Source organism: Anser brachyrhynchus, assembly GCF_964034855.1.
Source record: "Anser brachyrhynchus genome assembly, chromosome: 2".
In the NCBI taxonomy this organism is placed as follows: Eukaryota; Metazoa; Chordata; class Aves; order Anseriformes; family Anatidae; genus Anser; species Anser brachyrhynchus.
Window position 1 is genome coordinate 50,577,477 of NC_137695.1, and position 21,716 is coordinate 50,599,192.

Consider the following 21,716-nt stretch of genomic DNA (forward strand, 5'->3'; position numbering starts at 1 on the left):
GCTCTTGCTCCTCCCCATAATGATTTAGCACAAGTCTAATAAGAGAAAAGGAAACAGAAAAACCTCTTTCTTCTTGTGAGTGATAGGGAGAACTACCATGAGACTATAAAAATTAAGGGCTACCTTCTCCTGTTCTACAGTACCTGGCCTGTGATTTAAGAGAAGAGAGGTCCTGTACTGCAGCTGAACTTCATGGCTTGGAAGGTGGAAAGGAAGATGTGGTATCTGTAGCTGGAGGTAAAGAAATAAAAAAGCCAGCTTCAGAGCAGAGGTGAGCGTGGTGTGGGATTGATGAGGGAGGGAAGTGGGTACAGCCTGTGGCACAAATGGAAGTGGGGACTGGGCATATTTAGAGACAAACCAGAAGGGGGTGGTAGGGCTGGTAACAGGTAGAACACAAATGCCACCATTGTTTTACTTCCAGCTTTTGGAAGAGCTGGCTACAGTAAATGTTGTGTGCATGTTGGAGGTTGGGCGTGGGGCATTCAAAAGACTGACCAACTGCATTGCTCTGTTATGAAAATAGGCATCTTCTTCCTATACATAGTGATAACTCACGTATACACTATATATCTCAACCAATTAATTGTTTTCTCTGTTGTATTTCCATTACTTGTTCTGTCCTTTCCTTGTAAGCACAGACATTCCTGTGGCTTGTTGTTGCCTTGCTATCTGAAGCTCTCACCTCTCTGCCAGCTGCCCTGCACAGTGAGTTAAAACTCATTGTTCGTATGCTTAGGGTCCCATCATGTTCTTCTACCCCAAATCCTTGCAGCTGTTCATTTTGTTTTTTTCTTTTCCCCATACATGTCTGCCTTTCTGAGTGATTACAATGTATTTCCAACCTCCGGTTCTCTGCTGCCTAGGAAAAGGGGATCTTTCTATGTGGCCATCCAAGAAGTGAGCTAAACTTAATAAAGTAAATTTAATAGAACCATGGTAATGTGTATGTGCTCAAACTTAGAGACTTAAAGAGCAGACAGGCTGGTCACTAATTTATCTCTTCCTCGATTTTCTTATTTGTTTTTTCTTTCAACTAGTGTGTAAGAACTTAAAATTAGATTCAGTTTCCCCAGATGAAATAGGTGGTAGCAGGGCTCAGCTGTCCCCTCGAGATAAATTGTCTACTTATGCTCCAGGAAAAGACAGTTGTAGGGAGCATAGAGGTTCCCTTTTTTCAAGACAGCTTAGATCCAGATTGTTTCATTGATGCAGTTGTAACTTATATCAGACTCAATGGTAGAGCCCTCAGTGTAATCATTTGTGGCTTCTCCTGCAGGTATTTCCATTATCAGTACACCAGGCTCCTCATCTAAAGGTGAGGGTTGAGGGTTGTCTGTCCTTCCATGACTTCCGCAACTTGTGCAGTCCTTCTCAGTCTGTTCACCTGTAGTTTGGTGGGCAGTTGCTGGAAATAATGCAGTGTGTTGTGCTGTATTGCTCAGTTCCTCTTCCCTAATCTAAAACAAAACAGAGAGACCCCATTGCTTTGTAAAGAGGGATGGAAGGACATGGAAGATGGCATGAAACACGTGCAATAGTTTGTTTTTTTTTTTTAACCCAAATGTGATCAGAATACTACTCCAGTTAGCACTGAACTTAGCCGATTTATTCTGGTGTCCATAGAAGATACATCGCTTTATTACAGGAAAAACTGCTCCAGAGGCTCCTCTCCTATGCATAGTTTTAGGATAATCTTTCAGCTTTCAGAAAAAGTAAACTATCTGTATGGCCTTTTGACACCTATTAGATAAATACAGGATCCACTGTGCTGCCACTGGTCAGATTTTGGTAGTACCTTGCACATAAACTGTCTGCATTAAGTCAGTTTATAAAAAGCAGAGGATTTTAGGTGGTGAAGCAAATGCTGGAGAATACATAGCAGAATCAGATGACCTGTTTTTTCTGTTCAGTAAAAATCTTCATGTCCTTTTCTGTAAAATCATGTACTTGTTTTCAAACCAAATTTTTTCTAGCCTAGCTGGTGGCTTCTTCAATGTCTCTTCCAGGGCATCTTTCTGTAGAGACATAGAAAGTTTTCAGCAGAGTGGATTTTGATGTTGGAATGACACTTTGCTGCTTACCTTCTGCTTTCTTTTCCCCTGCACAGAGGTGATGTACTCTGATACCAAAAGAAGCCTGGAAATAATGTGCTAATATCCTCAGTGTTCACTCATGAGTGAGTGTTTGCAGTGAGAATTCCCATTTTCTAGTGAGTGATGCGTCTGAAGCCTGCAATGTTGCTGTATGCCCACCAGATGTGGGAATTTGGTAATGAGGCCATGGGTGTTTAGGGAAGTTACTTTACTACTAATGAAGAGATTTAAGAATGATTTTGGTAGAGCTTCATAATCATGATACTGCTGGCCTCTACTGCATGCAAATGAGCAGCCCACTCCTAGATCTCTGCTGCTGAGGGCAGCACTTACTGCTGGAAGGGTGCGGTGATTATTTGACCATCCAAGAAGCTGAAGTCTACTGCTGTCCGTATCATAAGCAGTTTTAGTAGTGTTGAACTCAAACCAAGGACCTATGGTGAAATACTCACTGTCCTGTTTATAAGTCTCCTGAGTTACCTGCTCCCCAGACTTCTGCTGCCATAAATAACCTTAGAAGTCAGGCCTCACTGCCAGAAGTGTTAAGTGCTGCAAATAGTGTAGAGGATGACTCATTTAGTGAGATGAAGGCAGAGCATGAATCAGTAGGAAGAAACCTGATATACAAAGAAGACATTTTGGATGCAGATGACACACCAAAAAGTCTAAACAAAGTAATGTTCAATCATCATAAAAAAGAAACAAAAGACTTCTTTTTTTTTCTTCCCCTTTGGGGAAAAAAAAAAGAAAAAAAAGCACCACCTCTTTTCTAATGACAAAGGGCACTCTAATGAAAGCCCAAAGTGGGAAGGTATCAAATACTGAGCTTGTCATTTTCTTACCCAAGATAAAAAAGTGGACTGTACAGAAAGAAATATATTGAGAATTCTTCCCTATATGTCCAAACTAAGCAGGGTATTTAGCAAACAGGCTGCTTTCTGGGTTGTTCTGTGTCTATATAAGCTGAGCAAATAACTTATCTTTGAGCTAAATAGTTGTGGGAGATCAAGGAACCCACATTGAAAGCTGACAGCAATGGAAAAGCTAAAATAACCTTTGTACATCTTTTGTAAATGCTAACTCATGGTAAGTGGATCAAATTCCTGTAGACTGCTCTATTTGAAACTAGCTTTGGGTCCTTTTGGTTACCCTCTAGCTTATACACATAGGTAGACTTGGAAAAAAGGTACTTGATAGATTATATGCCACAACTACTGGTACACTAATGAATTAAGTGTCCAGTGTTTATTAAAAGCTTAATCTGACATCAGATAAAATCTTTTTGAAGCACTGGAAGAAAAATAGCAGTTACTTTGAAAAATAATTAAAAAAAAAAAAAGGACAAAACATAATAATTCAAAGAAACCTAGCCATCTATATTTTAGGTTGAAGTCTGGCTCTACTGGAAATTTTATTAAGAGCTACTGTTAAAATTGTAGAGTCTAGTTTATCTTGTGATGTGTACTGCTCTTCCTGGCTCAGTTAGACTGGACCGATAAAATGTTGCTCTCAAAAGTTCTGGTCCTTTAGAGCAGTAATGTGTAGAAACAGGCATCTTAGCCTATGCTGCTCGGAGTTCCTTTGTTCAGGACGAAGTGAAGGACAGTCAAAAGACTGAAGGCTGAAAAACTGTTTCACAGTTTTGGCAGCAGTAGGAAATCCTGAGAAGACGGGTAATGCTACCATGGCTTAAGGGATGCAAATACTTCTATGGAATAGAACTGCAAACAGGAAGGGAAAACTCCTGCAAGGATATCTCAATCTCCAATATTACTGTAAAAACAATCTCAAACCTGGTTGTACTAGTCTCTGGTAGTGTGGTGAAGTCTGAGTGTTTTTCTTCATTGGAGCTAGTGCTGGACTGAAATTCAGCACAAAGCCATTCATGCTTATACATGGTCAATTTTAAAATTTCAGGTGTCACTTTACCCATGTGTTAATGCTCAAAATTCATAGCTGCGTGTTGTAATTTGGGATATGTTAGGCTATAACTCTTTTCTACTGTGTCTGTATTCAGTACATTTAGCCCCTCTATTCATAGGTAATCTGCTGGATTTTTAGTTCTAATGTAATAAATTATTCTTACAGGAGGCAGCACAGGCCAAATTTTCTATTGCTACTAAGGGAGAGCTAACAGTTAGCACCTAGTGACAGATTTATGTTTTCACTTGTAGGCTGCCCAGCAGTGGGCCCAGCTTGAATGTAAAATATTGCTTGGAAAAGTTGGCTTTGTTAGTGAAAAAGTACAAGGCTCATTTTTTTTAAAGCTGTATTGATTTTTTTTTTAATATTAAAGAGAAAAAAACACAACCCTCCTTCTGCTGAGGGGAGGGATATAGAAACTCTCCAAGGAAAAATAGCTCAGACTGAGCTTCTGTCAATAAAATTGTGTAATTTAATACTAGACAGATTTTTAATACAGGAGGAAAAAAGAACAGACACTCTCCTGTCTCAGAAGGGGAAAAATACAAAAACCTGCCTGCAGTATGTTACCTAAATCTAGCCGCAGAGGGGATAATCCCTTCAGGCACTCGAAAAATCTGTGGGGAAATAAGGCTACGGAGAAGCTGTACTCAGATATCCTCCAGCCCCATTTTCCAAAGTGATGGCAATAGGAGATGTGTTGTGCAGCACCAGTGGCCGGACAGCAAGGTGGCATTTGCTTGTTTAGTCCTTTTTATGAAGGCTTCCATGTTACCTTAATGTAAGTGGCCAATGTCAGAGATGTGTAAATAGGTTGCCTCAAACTGCAAAGCTACTCAAAATCATCCTTGGTTAGAGCTGGAATTGTTTCTGTGTTCACTGTGTCCAGGTAGTGCTAAGATCATACTTTGGACACATCCACAAATGGCATTAAACTTCTTGCAAACTCCTTATAGACCTCCTCCCTCCTGCTGTCTGTACTTGAAACCCTATCTGTAAGAAGCAACTGACCTTTAACACAAAGCTTGACAACAAAGAATAAGCTTGAATTCGGAAGCCAGAATAAGTCTTAGGTTATTACTCAGAATAGTTTCTTAATCAAATACTTATTCTATAAAATGATTACAAAACGTTTGTTTTTTTTTTAATGGTTTCCGAGTCTGAGATCAAATGCAAATTTCACATTTCTCAGAAATGTGAATATTTAGGATTTCCGAGTTCTTCACTTAAGTGTAATTTTAAGTCCTGGAAGTGATATTTCTCCTAGTTTTGCAGGCTTGAGAAACAAGCTTATGGCTTGTAATTTCCCAGGGAGTCCTTTAATACTGTCACAGTCTCCTCTGTACCCATTTGAAACAAGCCTGGAAGCTGTAAACAGCTAAAAGAAAACTGCTGCCAACTTCTGTTGTATTAACATCCCTGTAATACAGTTCTCTGTTGTTAAACAACTTGCCAGTGAAATCTTAGAGGAGGTATGCCTGGATGCTTTGCATGTGCAGAAGGTGAATCTCAGGGAGCTCACAGAAGGGTCAGAGCTCTGTAGCAGAGGTCCTGTGTTATACAATGATGCTTACCTTGTTTTCATACACCTCTTCAGTCCTGGCAGTAGTGCTTTTGCTCCTGATTATCCCCTGCATCCTCAGCTCCTCAAGAATGTCTGATGATTTTTGTCTCTCTATTTCTTGTAAGGGCCGTGATTGACTGATGAACTCACTGGTGAGCAGTGCATCTTCAAGAAGTGAAAACATTAGAATTTATTACATGTAGAGCACTTAGATCACAAAGATTTGTTTGAACGCTATTTCCAGTGCCAGAGGTTTAATTGAAGAGGTTGCATACTGAGAACATCAGTGGAGAAGGCCTGCTTGAGGCTCTCTTCACAGCTTAAACATTGCAGTAAGCTTTTTAGTGGTTGGAAAAATGGAGTTCAGTTTTGCACTGTGGCCAATTACACCTGGAGGGCCGTATGCAGGAAAGCATGGAAGCATGTGCCGAAGGCTTGTCAAGGCAATTCCTAAGCATGTTCCCAAACAGGGGCCATGGAGAGCTCTTTACAATTCAAGTTCTCTAATGTTCGGTGAGCTGATTAGAGAAAGACAACGTAGGATTGATAATACAAGCCTATTCATAGGCCATCTTGTAAGGATCACCGTGCTCTTCTGTTAAACAAATGCTAATTTTCATATGCTTTCATTGTCTATGATTTTTGTCACAAAAGGACTGCGTATGATCATACTTAAATGCAACAATACAACAATTATATATTTATAAACAGCAATTAAGAATAAAAACCAAGTTATTTTGATAACCCTTCTGAGTGGCTGTTCAGTTTCCCCATATTAGATATGAATAAACAATGGATAACTTACTGCCAAGACACATCAGATCTTTCAACCCTCAGTTGACAGTTATACCATCTGCCCAACCTCTACTGGCATAAAATAGAGCTTTTGTATGAAGAATACTTGGACTAAATCAAAGTCAGTTATCTGACATCTGCCACTCTTTATAAGCAGAGTGGGTATGGCAACATTGGCTCTTTTATATCGGGTAGTAAAACAAAAATGCAGAACGTCTACCACCTTGTATAAGTTGACTCTGTACCTCTCCTAAAATAACCAAAAAGCACTGGGGCTCAGCTGTCAGTCAGCACATGTAGATGTCAGAAGCCAGTATACACCAAAACATACCTTGGCAAAAAAATAAAAACTCACGATGAGTAGGCAGCATTGACAAGAGATGTGAAATTGTATTGGTTTCACTAATACATGCATTCAGAAAAAAAAATGAAGTTGATATATCTTGGTTTTCTTGTCTTGAAACAGAAGCTTTAAGCATGATTTCAAAAACTTTGTTTAGAAGCTTCCTGTGAAGTTGTCTTTTAGCAAGGAGGAAGAAAAGGAACTCTAAATGAAACGCTTTCAGAGCAAGCAAATCATTTTGTTCAATCTGAAATGAAATCCTTTCATCACGTCCTTCTGTGGCACTGGGAGTTAAGTCCTCTGTAATGAATAGCAAACACCAGTAATTATTCCTTTTTTGTTCAATTTGGAATATTTTATTGCAACCCTTCTTTATGATAAAGAGCAAACAGCCACTTTAGATATTTGATTTAGTGTTTGAAATGTAAGCTGTTCGTAGCACTTGAAAAACAGAGTTAAACTACAAAATTGGGGACTTCATAGTCACCAAAGACTATGTTGCTTTTCCATTTTCCATCCTCTTACTACATCAGTATCCTAAGGTTAGAGAAGAGTTTGGGTTTAAATGTTCCCTTGTTCTTAAGAAATTTAGAAAAGTTCTTGGCAGATCTCTGTTTATTACTGTGACAACTTCTGGGATTTTTATTATTTTTTCTGTATAATAACTTTCCCTGAAACTTTTGGTTGTAAACTTAAGGAGTAATGTGGCATTTACTTACTGTCTACACCTGATGCTAGTCAGGAGAATTGTATTCACTATTTTGTTGTTTAAGACAAACAACCCCCCTCCACGTGATGGCAGCAGACCAACAGCACTAGCGTGGGCAGTGTGCGCTCCTGGTGCGCCCTAATCCCTGTTAGCGAGGGCGACCTGTGGGGACAAGGCTGAGCAAGTTTGTTCTCTTGGTCAGTTCCAAGAGTCTGCCAAGAAAAGTGTATACCCTGCCGCCTGTGCTCGTAGTGAGGGCTGAGTCATGCTGCAGAACATAACCGGTGGTTAGGAAATACTTTCCACTACTATTGCATGGCTTTAAAGTAGTGCTAGGAGCTCAACCCTTGTGGTGTCGCAGGATGAATGTTACTATGGATTGAAGCTGGCTGTAGCAATAGACTCTCATGATGATTCATTCCTGGGTCCCTGTGGAGCTGGTGTGACCTTCAGGTACTATTTACCTGTGCTTTGCACATTGCTTCTTTTTTGAGAAGGCGTAAATCTTTCTGCAAAGTCCTCAGGGGAGTCTCCTGCTCTGGCCTTGTCTTCAGCTTTGCTTCCTCTCTCTGAAGTGCCCACTGGCCAAGCTGCCCCACCCCATGAGGTGACAGTCCCTGTTCTAGCAAAGCTGGCACTTGTAGTCTACAAGAAAATGAAAAAAGAAATGAGAGAAGTCCTTGAGGATTCATAAACGTTTAAGAAGAAGGCAATGTCTAAAATAGTCCCAGAGATTCCACAGGTTCAAAGTGGAGTGGAAGATAGTGGTTCCTGATACTTATCCGTGTTTTGTCACAGGTTGATGTTCATGGTGATGAAGGGTCTCTTATAGCATTTTGGAAAGGAAGCAATGACCTTAAGCCTGGATGTGTCCATAATCCAGTGTGGCTATATTGGAGTATTGTTTCAGTACTTGTAAGTGCCATCTGTATGTGGGTCAGCAGTTAGGAATTTAAACGCCGAGAGTTTTAAATTAGCACATGGTAAGGTCTTAACCTATGTACCTTCTAAACAAGGGCTTTGAACCTACAAAGAATGCAGGATTAGAGCCTAGATGTACTTCTGTCTCTTCTCTGCGTGTTTGGACTTGATCCAGCTCAACTATGCAAACCACACAAAGTGGTCGTGCACATGTACCATGGAGTATTTGCATATATACAAGTCCCCTGCCTCATAATAACATTTTATGGCAAAACCCACCTTGCTGAAGTGTTGTAATTCCACACTGGTGTGGGAGATAAGTGCCTCTAATTGCCTCTCTCATAAGTTAAGTGACAGAGACCATGAAAGGCAGCTTTTCTGGTGCTATAAAATCAGGTCATGCATGTGACCAAATGGTGGGCCTACTTCCTCTGTAGTGTAAGAGTTGGATTAAGCCAAGTGATAACCCTTCTCTTAAAGTTATGAGTTATGGTTACGTCAGCAAAAACACATCCTTATATGCTCGCATGCTAAGACATCTAGTAACATACTTTATAGAGAGTCTAGAAGAAGTCACTACCTGGCTTTTGGCTTCTTGGTTCTTCTCTAGCTCCTCAGGAGGCAGCTGTGCTACAGCGACCCTGTTAGAAGTATTGCAGCCCATGGCGAAACTGTGACCATCTGCTTCTCCTTGCTGCAGGTCCAGGGAGTAGAAATGCCCTCATCTCTTCCTTAGGAGCTTGGTTATTCATTATCACCATGGAGTCCAACTGTTGCCAGGGCCTGTTGCTATAATAAATAACACCACAGAAGGCTTTCTTCTTGTGTCCTGGCATACAGACGTCACCATCTTTGTCCAAGCACCCTCATCTGAAGTTGAGAGGGAGTGTGTTTCTTCTGTGCCAGCCGGGGATGTGGGTCTGGAAGCAGCAAGTCTCTGCAGGTCACTGAGAGGAGTAGGGAACCTCCTGTGGGAACTCAGCTGAAGGCACTTGAGTGTCTTCAGCTTTTTTGCTTTTTTTTTTTTTTTATAGGAACAGGATACTGTCAGGTAAAATAAGTACTCACATTGGTGTCTGGTTGGATTTCTTAAGTATTCTTCATTACCATTAGAAATTGGAAAAGATAAGCACTGGATCTGCAATTCCAAACAGCAAGGCAACCTTTAAATGAGAGTAAAAGTAGTCAGGAGACAAGGACTGGCTGTGGTTAGGGAAAATGTTTTAAATGTCCTCCAAAATCATTGTACGCTTTCTTGATTATCACTTGCTTCTGTGTGTGTCCTTTGAGGTAGATGTTTGTAGGAGACGGGGGATTGGAGATTTGCTTCCAAGAAGTTTTATAAAAGATAGCAGAGTTAATGGAGTGCTGTCAGTTGAAGATCATAACCGGTCGTGTCTCAGGTTACTTTGGCTGAGATCATCAATTGTTATAGTTAAAAGAAATAAATTTTAGTTTTGCAAATGTTGACAGAAACAGACACTTTGTATGAAATCAAAGTATTCAAAATACCTCATGCTTATGAGAAATTTTGTGTCCTGAGATCCTCGTAACAGATAAATGTCAGCTTGTGACTGTACTCCATATCAGAAAACTTACTGTAAAATTTGTCCATTTTTTTTCCATGTTTGTGAAACTGAGATGTTTACATGACAAATGCATACTTCATGTAGTAAGGTTGATGAGCTTTCAGCATCAGATGAACCCCAGTGCTCGGAGAGAATGGCTCCAGCCTAGGAGATCATTCTGTAGGCATGGCTGCAGGCAGCCCTCTGCGTTCCTCTTGTCTGCAGCCCAAACTTGTCAGCTGGTCTGGCTGGAAATCCACACAAACTCATTTGCATGGCAGTGAGCCTGAAGTGATCTTCCCCACCTCAGCATGCCTTTTTTTGACTGTGCAAAACACTGCACTAAGGTTATTATACGACTTCCAGGATGCAGCTAGCATCTCTAGCCACGTGTATGCCTGTTCAAACCTAACTGTGCTGGCATCCTAGAGGTGCCAGGAACTCTCAAATGTGAATGTACTGTCTCTTGAGAAACAAGTCTCAAGAAATGTTGTTGCTTGTTCTCCCCCCACACCCCATCTCTACAAATAACCAACAGGGACCTGATACTTATGTCCTCTTTGAACTTGCACAGAATTCACGTCAACCTTTTGGTGCGCTGGTTTGTTGTTGTTTCTGTTCTGTTGCTCCTCCCCTCTTAGATGTTTGGTCGTATGTGGTAATGCTGAAATGTGATTGTTACTTGGTGCATGCCAGGATGTGATGCGCAGGCTGAGTTTCTTGCTTGAATTCCTGATTAAACACTTGCAGTGATAGTGCAGTTCTAAAACTTGTTTATAAGTAAGCAATAGTGAAATTTTAGTCGCTGCTAAAAGGTGACTTTTGTTTGTTCCTTCAAACATAAGGGAATAAAATACTGAAACTGAAATTCAGTTTCTAAAGTAAAGAAATGGATTGAATATAAAATCACAGGTTGTAGCCTAATCAGAAACCAGGTAAGCTTTGTTTCATATTTTACAAATTAATTATTGGTACATCAATCGGTTGCCTTCCTTTTTAGGAGATATACAGGATCTAACAAGTAGCATGAGAAATGCACATGTTCATATTTATGGAATGAAAAGGACCTTCTTAGATCTCACAGTTTGTACGCTTAGAGCCAGACCCTTGAATTTCTTGTGCGTGTGGTTAAATTGACATGGTGACCATTGTTTTCAAGCAATAGGAGCTACAAGCTTTCAAGAGCAGACTGCTCTCATGCTGATGCCGACCGAGAATGATGGAAAGTCTTCCTCATTTTAGTAGCTTTTCATCAATCTGTAAAATTAAGAATAGGCATGTTTTACTACTAGCAATGCACCAGGACATGTGTTAGTTCCCAATGCATACAAATATAGGATATTTTCCTTCAAGAAAACCCATGGGATATAGCATATGTGAAGCGCAACACTGTAATTGGAGAGAGAGGAGCTGTGAAAAAGCTAATAGTGGTGGGAAGGGAAAAAGTGCAGGTCTCTGTGCCTTGTCTTGTGAGAATGAAAACCAAAAGCCAGTCACACGGATGTGCATGTTGGGAAAAATCACTATGAAATCAGAAACAGCTGTTTCCATAATTGCTTGTGTTACACGGAGGAAGTTGAAATGTATGTATATTTTAAAATGACCAGAGCTGTTTTTGGATCTTAAATCCAAAACTATTCAGTGGCTTGCAGGATGATTTGGAGAACTGAATGGCAGGCAAGGCCTCTCAGTGTCTGCAGCCTTATCAGCTGTCTCCTCTTTAAGCTCTTAAATTAGTGAGCTGCTGCAAAGGTGAGAAAAGGACTATCCACATAATGGCATTCCTGATACAGAGCAACTTTTTGTTGGTCTCGGTAAGTGGAAGTTTCTCATGTAGTATCACCAGCCTGATATGTACTGGGATAAAGAACACTTTCCTAGTGCTTGAAGGCTGGCTCAAGTTATTAACAAAACAAAACTTGGCAGATATGAAGGGGGAGAGGCAAATTTCTGAAATTTTTAGTCTGACAACATCCCTATTATGTTCAAACAGTAGAAAGCTACAGGGTAGATTTTTCAGGAACTTTTAGCATTGATGCTTCTCTTTGAAAATAGGCTGGAATAGTTAGGCAGCTGCGGAGGAAGTGCCCTGACTACTGGTGAACAAAAATAGCTGTTTGGGAGAGAGCTTGAGGCCAGAAGGATTCTGAAAGACTGCAGCCCATGACACGCCCGTGCCGGGAGAGAGAGACTCCCATTTTTCCTGTGCTCTTGTGATGCTGCTGCAGTCCTGAGGAAGAAGCTGGCTGCTAGAGACAAGGACCATGGAGCAGAGGGGAAAGATCCCCTGAAGGAGGGAGGTGGGGCTGCAGCTGAGGTTGAGGGGGCAGAAGACAGAAAACAAGCTGAGCTGTGGAGTGGACAGAAGGAAGGGATAGGGAGAGATGATGGGCTGAGAAAGAGGAGATGGGCATCACTGCATGAGGTGGCTAGAAACCAGAAACACTGGATGCAGACCAAAACAGAGAGATTTTGCAAATGAAGTCAAAGCCTCTGGAAACCACATGAGAGCTGCTGTGCTTCAAAGACTGGTGGCTTAGCTGAATCCAAGGGGATTTTCACAGCCAGGCGCTATATAATGTTTCTTTCCCTGTAGTGTTCTGTTCCCAAGTTGAAATCTTACCTGGATGGAAGCAGATGAACTTGTCAGGGCTTCCGCCTTATGGGTGGGCCCAACTACAGGACTGGCAAAGAGCAGCCCTGTGTGAAGTGCTGGACTTCTGTACCACGTGTGCGCTGCACTTTCCCCATGTTCGTGCAATGGGTTTGACACCTGCCAAGAAATTCTTGCCCTGCCTTCCCCTCCATGGAGCGTGTGCTATGGAGGCACTTGAGGCAAACACTGGTCTCCTGCTGAATTTTGACCTAGAGCAATGGGACACAAGAGCTTTCCAAACAATGTCTAAAAACACACACAGATGGTGGTGGTCATGGGGAAGTTTCAGCCCAAACAAGTCAGCTGCTTTCAGTAAGACTAGAGGAAAAGCAGTTGACTTGCTTGGGCTGAAATTTTCCTCCAGAAGGGCATTGCATCAGTAAAAGTTTACCCCAGTGGTTAGGGTCATGCTCTAGGCACCTCCCAGATGGGCTGAACACCTTGCAGAGCTGGGTTTCCGTGTGGAGCCTGAGTTTTGGCATAAAGCTTAATATTTGGAAGACTGGGAAGGGGAAGATGGAGAAGGAGACCAACTGACTGGGTAGTCACCAGAGAACCGCCTGTTGACGGTGTATCGCTAAGCCAGCTCCGTGGCTGGCTTTCTGGCCTGTGTTGTATTTCATTGCTGCATGTGGTCCAAACGCTGTGCGTAATCTCTCCATGGTGACTGCACAGCATTTGTTTCTATTTAAGGAGAGAAAGAGGTTTGGGTTTTCTGCCAGAATTCCCACTCAGGTAATTACACTTCTGCCTGCAGAATTTCCCCAGAGCTTCAATTGTAGTAGCTGTTCTTCACTCCCACTCCTAAAAAGCGCCAGCACAGACCTGCTGCAGAGTTTCGGGAACACAGCAGCGGCTGCTCTGCCGAGGCAAGCGAAGCGACCCTGCCATGTGTTGCTTTTGCTTGATGTGCCCCTCGTAAAGCTTGCTGCATCCAATCGTGCTGCTCTGTAGCTCTCCTCTTTCTGTGCCTGACTTCAGCATAACAAGTTGGTCTTGCTAGTGATACTGCTAGATGATAGTGAGACAGCCAGCTGGAAGCCAATGAAAAGATGATTAAAAGCCAAGAGAAAACCATATGGAGAGAGCGGAATTTCTCTTTAAAGAGTTATAAGTAAAAGTGTTTGTCTTTGGATCCTACTAGCTGTTTTTTCCCTTCTTTCCATCAGTTTTATGGGTGGGAAGTAGTTACAGTTGATTAGCAAATTCTTCCAAATCACTTTAGCTAGAACAAATGTTGTAAACAGGAGAGATTTCAGGCAGCTCCGTCAATATTCAACAGGCCAACCTTTTAATGGAAATAAATATTTCATAGCTATTAGGCTAACGTTAACTACAATACTGCACACAATACCAAAATTATATAAATCCAAGTTTTACAAAAGATAGGATAAATTAAATGAAGGATCTCTTGTCTCAAATTTAGCTGTTGTGGAGATTTTTCTGAACTTATGACAGCAGAGCTAATAAAGTCCAGCACAGTCTGGAAAACACTTCCACAGATGCTCCATTCCCTTTGAAGTCAAATAAATGCACACCTTGTTCACTTGGCCTTATGCAGAGATTTAACATGGATGGTGTCCAACGTTAATAAAATATTAATAAGTTAATACTCGGCAAACACCCTGTAGTAAACAGAACGAGGACAATTGAAACAAATTATCGATTCATGGAATTTAGTCTCTCTTCACAGACTGTTCACATGCAGATTGTGTTGCCATTGAATATATTTCTTATTCAGATTTACTAAATGAAAGTTATGGTGAGAGTGTGGGTTTCAGAAAAAAAATTCTGTTAACTAATTCTGTATAGTTCACATCCTCAAGTCTCAAGCTGCTTCGCATATGTTATTGTTTCAATTTCCCCAACTGACTGAATGCTATTCAGCTATAATAGCACCAAATCCCTCCTTGAGCCTGTATTAGGAGGAGGTGTACTCCAAGTGTCTCTTTGGGGCTGCAGCTTTCTCATGAACGTGTGACAGTTCAAGGAAATAGGAATAATAAGTAGGAAGTGAGAGTTTTGGACAAAACTGGGTGTCTTCCTTTCTTGTAAGAGAAAGTTTCTGCCTATTCCTGTTCCTAGAAGACTCAGGTACGGTGCTACTTAATAGTTGAGAGCAGGTTATGCTAGGCTGTGTTTCTCTTGATACAGTGTTCACGGTGGCTTTTGCATAGTGCTTTTTTTTTTTTTTTAAATAAAAATTCAGGCTGGCCTTAAATGGGGTTTTATCTGTATTAGGGTGTGATACTAAGTGTGTGTATCAGAGATGTTTTTGTCCAAACGCAGCAGCCTTTTCCATCTTTCCAGAAATTGCCGGTGAAAGTTCCAGGTGTATCTGTTGGTCTCGGTAGGATCTGTGTTGTCACATTGGGAATTGGTGGGTATTTTGGTCTTCTGAGGAACCTTGTGTTTATGCCACAGTCCTTGCAGATTGTAGGGTAGGAAAGAGTCTCGTCCCCAGCATTAAGTAATTAAGCATTAAGTATTAAGTGTTTTTTGATCTGCATTGAACATTTGTAGTAAATGTTGGTGGAAGGCAGCCTCTGTGTCAGGTGGGCCGGGAACAGGTCAGAGGCGCCACCTCAGTTTGCTAGGCTGAGCCTGCCTTCTCTTCAGACCCCTTCAGACCTGTACCTGCTCGGCTGGAGTAATGCCACGTCTTGTTTGGACTCTTTCCTTTAGATTTTGGGGGCTAAGCCAAAACTCGCTTTGCCGAGGGAGTACAGGAACCTGGGAGTGCGTACCCTTGTGCTGGGGTAAACCAGAATAGGGCAGCCTTTGTGTGTGTGTGGCAGGAAGGGTGAGCATAAATCAGGAGCTCCTGGCAATGCCTCCTCGTGCCTGGGAACAAGCTACGCGAGGTGCTGGTGGAGGAGGAGGTGTGGATGTGTACAGACAGCCCCACCTTGAGCCTCTGCTCACCACCGGGGTAAGACTGCAGTTGGGGGAAGTCACCCTGCAGAGGTGGGAAGCGGGCCCACGATCCCATGCACTTCTAACTGCTGGGGCAGGCAGGGAAAATCCCAGGCGTCGGCCTCGCTCTGTGAAGCGATGCTACAGCTCCTTTCCACGGGACAGGACGACTCCACTCCTAGAAGACAGCTGTCCCAAGGGAGCCCCAGCTGGCTCCAAAATGCTGTTGTCTGAAATCTAGGTGTCTGGCAGAAATGTAGAGGCTCTGCCTGACTTGACTGCAGCTTTCCTATGTTAGAGGTGAGGGAGATTTGTGAAGCTGGTTGGACCTCAGATATGAATTGTCCTTGTGGGTGTTTGAAGCTGGCATTCTGCTTTCAGCTTGTCTGCATGTAAAGCTGCTGCGCTTTGGGCTCAGGATGCTCCTGAAATGAGAAATGGGGCATGTAATAGCTGTTTTCCAGGGAAAGCCTTGCAGACTCTGTTTCATCTCTTTGCCTTCTGGATTAAATTGGAGTATTCATGTATTAGCTTTTATTTTTTTTAAATAGTTAGCTGCGATGAGGCCTGCGCTGTTAATTAGAGCTCCGCTGCTGTCTGCAGAATTCAGGGTGTGCTGAGCAAAGCTTTTCAAGCGCTATTTTTCTGAACTCCAACAGGCAAACACAAAGCAGCGGCCTCTCATGCTCCCTTGGCAGGCAGCAGGGGTGAGGTAGGGAACTGCTTGTTCCTAGTGGCATTTCTCTTCTGCTGGGAGGCTGGCCGTGCCACGAGGTGAAGCCAGCGCTGCTCATCTCCTTCGACTGCCAAACGCACTCCATCACTGCTGCGAGCATCTCGTCGTAAGCATGCTTCTTGCACAGTGACCGAATGCCGCTTTGGCAGGTGTTTAATACAAAATTGTTAGAGCTTCTAAAGAAGCTGTGCCACAGCTTTGCTCATCTGCTTGTTGGCAACTTCCCTCAAACTCCCAGCCACTTCTAACCGTAGCTGGATCATGGTCATGTACTTGTGTGTTAACCTTTTGCAATCACTGCTTCCACTGCTTCATTCAGCAGGCCCTTTCCCTTTATCGGGGAGTATCCCTCCGCTTCTGTCCCTCTTCCCTTCTTCTGAGCGAGGGCATTCAGGCTGGGTCTGTCCTTGCCCAGGGCTGGTCCTGTTTCATCTGTTGTCTTGGTTTGTTGTGGGATGTGGGCTGTAGCTTGCTTTGTTTGCATAAGTCTGCATAAATTGAGTGGTGGCCTGCTATGAGTTTTAGACATTCTTGTGGTGGAAAGTAGTATGTGGGAACAAACTTCATGTATCTGTAGTCGAAGAATTAGCTAAATAGTTCTTATTTAACTCTGGTTTGTGCTCAGTTCCTGAAGTCCTCTGCTATACTTTTATGTAGAGTCCTAATGCAAAAGCTGTTCAGAAATAGATCGATTCAACTGCTCAGTCTTAATGGGGAATGGTCTACGTTCATGTGAGAGCTGAGATCAGAAACCTGTTTGCTTCTATTTAAAGTGTTTAAAAAACAAAAACAAAAACACAGGAATACCCAAAGAGGTTCCAAAATTTCTTCCAAAACATTTTTCACTCTTGTATGTTTCAGAGAAGATTAGTAAAAATGTGGAGCTGCTTCAGCAGTTGTGGAGATAGAAATTAAAAAAAAAAAAAGTTTAAATACAACAGCTCAAGAGGGGAAAATAAAATGGGCTGAAGAGTGTTTTCTAGACACATATTATCTGCATGGCTGGGATAACTTCTAGATTGGGGAAATACTACAAGTCTGTTCATTTTATGTATGGACAAGCGGTGATATACCAGAGTGCTGTATATCATGTGTATACACTGAGTGTAGAAATGCCTTGTTCCTGGGAAGCCTCCATCTCTGGAATGGAGGCAGCAGCTATTTTTAGTGGTGTGCTGCGACATTACACAGGAGAGCACAGGATGGTGCCCTTTCCCAGCTCACTTCATAGATTAATTTTCTAATTTACTAAGGAGGGGTCAGATGACAAAGCAATACCAGCAGGTGAGCATGGACACAGCTTCATCCTTTTTTTTTTTTTTTTGAAAGAAGCTAGCAAGGCTGTGCTGCAGAACAGTCAAAAATAGATAAATAAAAAACACACACACACAACAATAAAATAAAATTAAAAAAAAAAAAAAAGCTGCAATGAAGAAGAGCTCTTTAAGCTATGTACTGGACCTGTAAGCACTTGGAATATCAGCTGTAGAAGTGTGCAGTGCCTGGGCTGTTTCTGTTGTGTGCCCAGAGCAGTGGGTGCTGAGGTGTTAAGAAGTTGGTAGGTCCTGTGTCAGGGCTGGAAATGTCCCCTGTGTAAAGGGACAGCAGGAGCCTTGATTCTTGCTCGAGTGCTCTTCAAACCCCATTTGATGAAGATTTAGCTGATTCTCGGACTAGGTACCGTCCTCTGTGTGCACGAGGCTTGTCATTGCACGTGAAAGCAGAATATCAATCCCATGTTTTTCTGACACGAATAGTCGATCTGAGGTGAAATTCTAATGTGAAATCTTACAATAAAAGTTTGCAGTACTGCTGTGGGTGTATGGAGACTTTGGTGAGCCTTGCCAGATTGCGAGAGTTTCTAAGTCAACATTTTGCTTGGGTGATGATAATAGGACCATAACATTTACCCTTCTGTTGACAGCTGCTCTGCTGATTTCCCTCTGCAAATGACTTTGGGTTTTGCAAGTATAACTGGTGAAGAGCCATGTGAGTGCGACAGAACAGCCTTTTACTGCAGTAAATGGAAAAAGCGAAATGCAAACACAGTCAAAATCTTGCCTCTTGTATCCTAACTGCTCGCTTTTCAAACTGGTGTGGTTGGTGTTTGGTGGAGTTATTTTATGCTGTCTCTTTTCCTGGTGTGCATTTGTGTGATTCTTCCCCACCCCAGACTAGACTTATTTTAACATAAAGGTTATTGTGTGCTGTCGTTGGGGTTGGTAACGCATAAAATTCGGTAAGGTAGCTACTAAAGGATGCTATTTTGGCAGTCATCAGAGAATATATGTGCAAAATGTAGGACTGTCTAAATCAGCAAGCGCACACAGGATCTGCATTTTTCTGCTTAGCAGAAGTGGTAGAGTTATTGTAATAGCAAAGCATAATTGCAGGTTACTCTGTTTTGATGACTTTCTTCAGGAAAACTGAAATATTCACATGAAATCATGATTGAAAGTGACGGATTTCGATGCAGTTTAAAGACCTGTGAGGATCCCACCTTTATGCCTTTAGAAAGCTTGCAAGAATGTTTTAATAACTTGTCCTGCTGTCTTTATAACGATGTAAGGGGCTGATACTGGGAGGGGAGATGACATCTTGTTGTGCGTGTTGTGAGCAGACACCTTCAGCTGCAATCACAATATAAATATGAAAAATACATTTAAAATCATTTGGCCATGTTCTGAGCTCTGGAACCTGAGTTGCTGTAAAGGAAGATGGCAAATGGGTCTGAAATCCATTTGGGACTGTGACTTGGTTTGTGAACCTGTCACCAAAGATCTTTAATGCTGTATGTAGTTTAACATATTACCAACGTAATGGTACTAGTAATGTTTTTCTTTAGTGTAAATTAAGCAAATGTTCAGCCTTCAAACATCCACGATAATTTCTCCTGTTGTTTACAAGCGACTCCCATTGAGGCCATCAAAGAAAAACGTATGGGCTTATTGATATAATGTCAGCTTCTCAAAGTACTTCAAGCTGTGCCTGTTCCAGAACTGATGGGTATTTGACATGCACTCTGCAGCACTGGGAAAGAAAAATATCCTTAGATGTCAAAAACAGTTCCCAGGTGGGAGCCTCACAGCCAGAAGGATTAAGGTGTCCCCTGGCTTTCAGCCATCAATTGCCCCCCTGCCCTATGCTCTTCTTCTCAGGCATGTTGACTTAGATTTAGCTTCCTCCAAAAGGAATTTCTAGCTTTCAGTGCTCCTTGTTCTGTTATGCAAACCTTTACAACATAATTTGCCCTAAGTTGTAGGGTGTCTGTGCTGAGTGGTGAGAGACTGAGCACTTTGTCCTTCATAAAATTTATTTCAGCCTTTAAAATTATAGCGCTACAGTAAGTTTCACAATGTGGCATTAGTAGTTTTCTCTGAGAGCTCTGACAGCTACGACCTGGCAGGTTTTGCTGTGATATCTCAGAGCATTGTGTTTTTGCGTACAGCCAGCACCTTGTCTTAGACTGCCTGTGAAGACTGCATCTGAGAACGGTATTTTGCTGCTCCTGGTGCAGGAGCAGTAACTTCTGGCTGAAAGCAAAGTGAAGAAGGAAAGCTAACAGAGCTTGGATTTACCATTGCTAAATTCAGCAGTGCCTGTTTGAGTGTTTTAAGTTTCTTGGTGAGTTATTGGTGAATTTTTGTTTTGTTACAGTTTCCAAATTCTGAGCATAATTTGGGATTTGCTTGCACAAAGGAGAGTTTTGCTACTGAAGCATGGGGAGTTGCTGTTTAAGACTGGTCTGAGACTAGAATCAGTTTAATAAAATCCATACTGCTGTAGATAACGGATAATGTCCCAGGGCTTTAATTACTGAGCTGTAGAGATCTTTTATTGTTGTCACTGACCATATTTAAAAAAAAAAAAAAAAGGAGAAGATTCATGCTCTATTTTTATTTGCACAGGTATTCTGGTGTCAAAGCTGCTGCTTCGTGCGAGGTAGGATCTCCGTGTAGTTGGTTCAAACACAAAACCAGGCTGGTCTGCCAGGGGTGCGTGTATCATGGCACAGACAATGCAAACTGGATCAAAGAGCAGCCGTGGCTTAACCACAGAGCTGAAGTCACGTCAGCAGGTGTCAACCACCTGTTTTAATCGGGCTGAGTCTGGCACAGGAACATGGGGTGGGCTTGGCAGAAAGGCTGCATTTTGGGTCAGAGGGGCCCCATCACGTAGTGTGTCTGGCAGCCCAGTCGCGCAGGGGTAAGCCTGCTTAGCTTTTTGGACTGGGTGTTCAATGAAGTCAGCCTGACGTCAGGGTTCAGATGTTTCACTGATTGAAAGCTTTTTGGATTGGGAAATGAAACAGGTGGGCCTCGTGGATCTACATCCTGACTTACAAACTCACGGGACTCAGAACGGCACAAAGGTACCAGCCTGGCCTTGCCTGAGCAGTGCTCTGCACAAGGCAGAAGCAGTGTTTTCCAGAAGCACTGGCTCTTCCTTAAACCCAAGCAATTTTTTTCATTGTAGAGCATCTGCAGTGCACCTTTCTTGGGGCTGGCCCTTTAAAACTGCCAGACCTGGCTTAGCTGGAGCTTTTAAGCGATGGTCTGGCAAGTGTCTGCTGCTTCTCCTCTTCTTATACCTCGTGAGAATTTAACTCTATTTCAGCACGGTCCCAGCATCTCTTCATAACATCACCAGAGAAAAAAGCTTAGCCTCTGATTTTGCAAAATGCCAGCTTCCATCTTCACTCCTCTGCTGTGACTCAAGTCTGCTCTGGAAGGACAGTGTCTAGGGCTAGGAAAATAGTCTGACTTGTCCTATCTTCAAAACGTTCATCCTTGAAATAGCCCTATAGGTAGGGAACTGCTGCATCTCTAGCAAAGAGTTGGGCAGCTAATCACATAGGAAGTCTGTGACTGAGATAGGACTCAAACCTGCATTTCTCCAGGGCAAAGCTGGCCCCTTGCATGGCACTGGCTTTTGTGGCTTTGCTTGTTGTTCTTGCTGAAACTGCCATTTGGGCACTGAGGAGGGGAAATGCTCGCTTTTGGAAAGCCCTGCTCGCAGCCCTACTCTGAACATCCACTTCAAAGTGCTTTTTTTCTTGCTTAGTGTGTCTCCCTCCTGACTGTTCAGAGATAATGTTAATACTAACACCTCTCATCAAACGTTAGTCTGTACGTCGTTTTGTGCCAATTGAAGCATGAGTAGGTTGCACAGATCTGTTCAGCAAACAAGTGTTCCTTTCAATTGCTGCCTAGGCTCTGGTCTCGCTGTTAGCAGCTGGCTGTTCGGGTTGTGTTTTTGTTAAGTAGAGATCCTATTTATAGGTGGCACAACACATGCACGTCCTTGTCTGTGCTACTGCAGATCCTGGTTAATCTCCTCTGCTACAAAAGCCTAGCCTACCAGCTAGCATACCGTGTATTAAATTAGCGTGGGAGAGACGTAGAGGGTTTTTTCTTCCTCCCCCTCTTTCCATCACTATCTTGAAGCTTTGGAGCAGACTGATAACGCAGAGACAGGCTGCTTGTCTA

The 21,716-nt window shown here is 42.4% G+C and overlaps 1 protein-coding gene across 2 annotated transcripts; it reads right to left on the reverse strand.

Annotated features, from left to right (window-relative positions):
• Positions 1-281: 281 nt before the first annotated feature.
• Positions 282-9,336, reverse strand: STMND1 (stathmin domain containing 1). Of its 2 annotated transcripts, none has more exons than XM_080579237.1 (4): positions 8,932-9,336; positions 7,895-8,075; positions 5,594-5,748; positions 282-1,460 (listed from the first exon to the last, which is right to left on the reverse strand). In XM_080579237.1, the coding sequence occupies exons 1-4, from the start codon at positions 9,013-9,015 to the stop codon at positions 1,188-1,190; spliced, it is 693 nt and encodes a 230-aa protein (XP_080435363.1). In that variant the 5' UTR covers positions 9,016-9,336; the 3' UTR covers positions 282-1,187. The 2 variants fall into 2 exon arrangements, with proteins under 2 accessions (XP_080435363.1, XP_080435364.1); XM_080579238.1 differs by having other exon boundaries at positions 1,342-2,018.
• Between the last annotated feature and the right edge of the window lie 12,380 nt (positions 9,337-21,716).

Coding starts and splice junctions, on each gene's coding strand:
- STMND1 (XM_080579237.1), bottom strand. CDS start 9,015: ATGGGCTGCAATACTTCTAACAGGGTCGCTGTAGCACAGCTGCCTCCT. Junction 8,076..8,931: donor ACCAAGAAGCCAAAAGCCAG/GTAGTGACTTCT, acceptor ATTTTCTTGTAG/ACTACAAGTGCCAGCTTTGC. Junction 5,749..7,894: donor AAGCAATGTGCAAAGCACAG/GTAAATAGTACC, acceptor CACTTCTTGAAG/ATGCACTGCTCACCAGTGAG.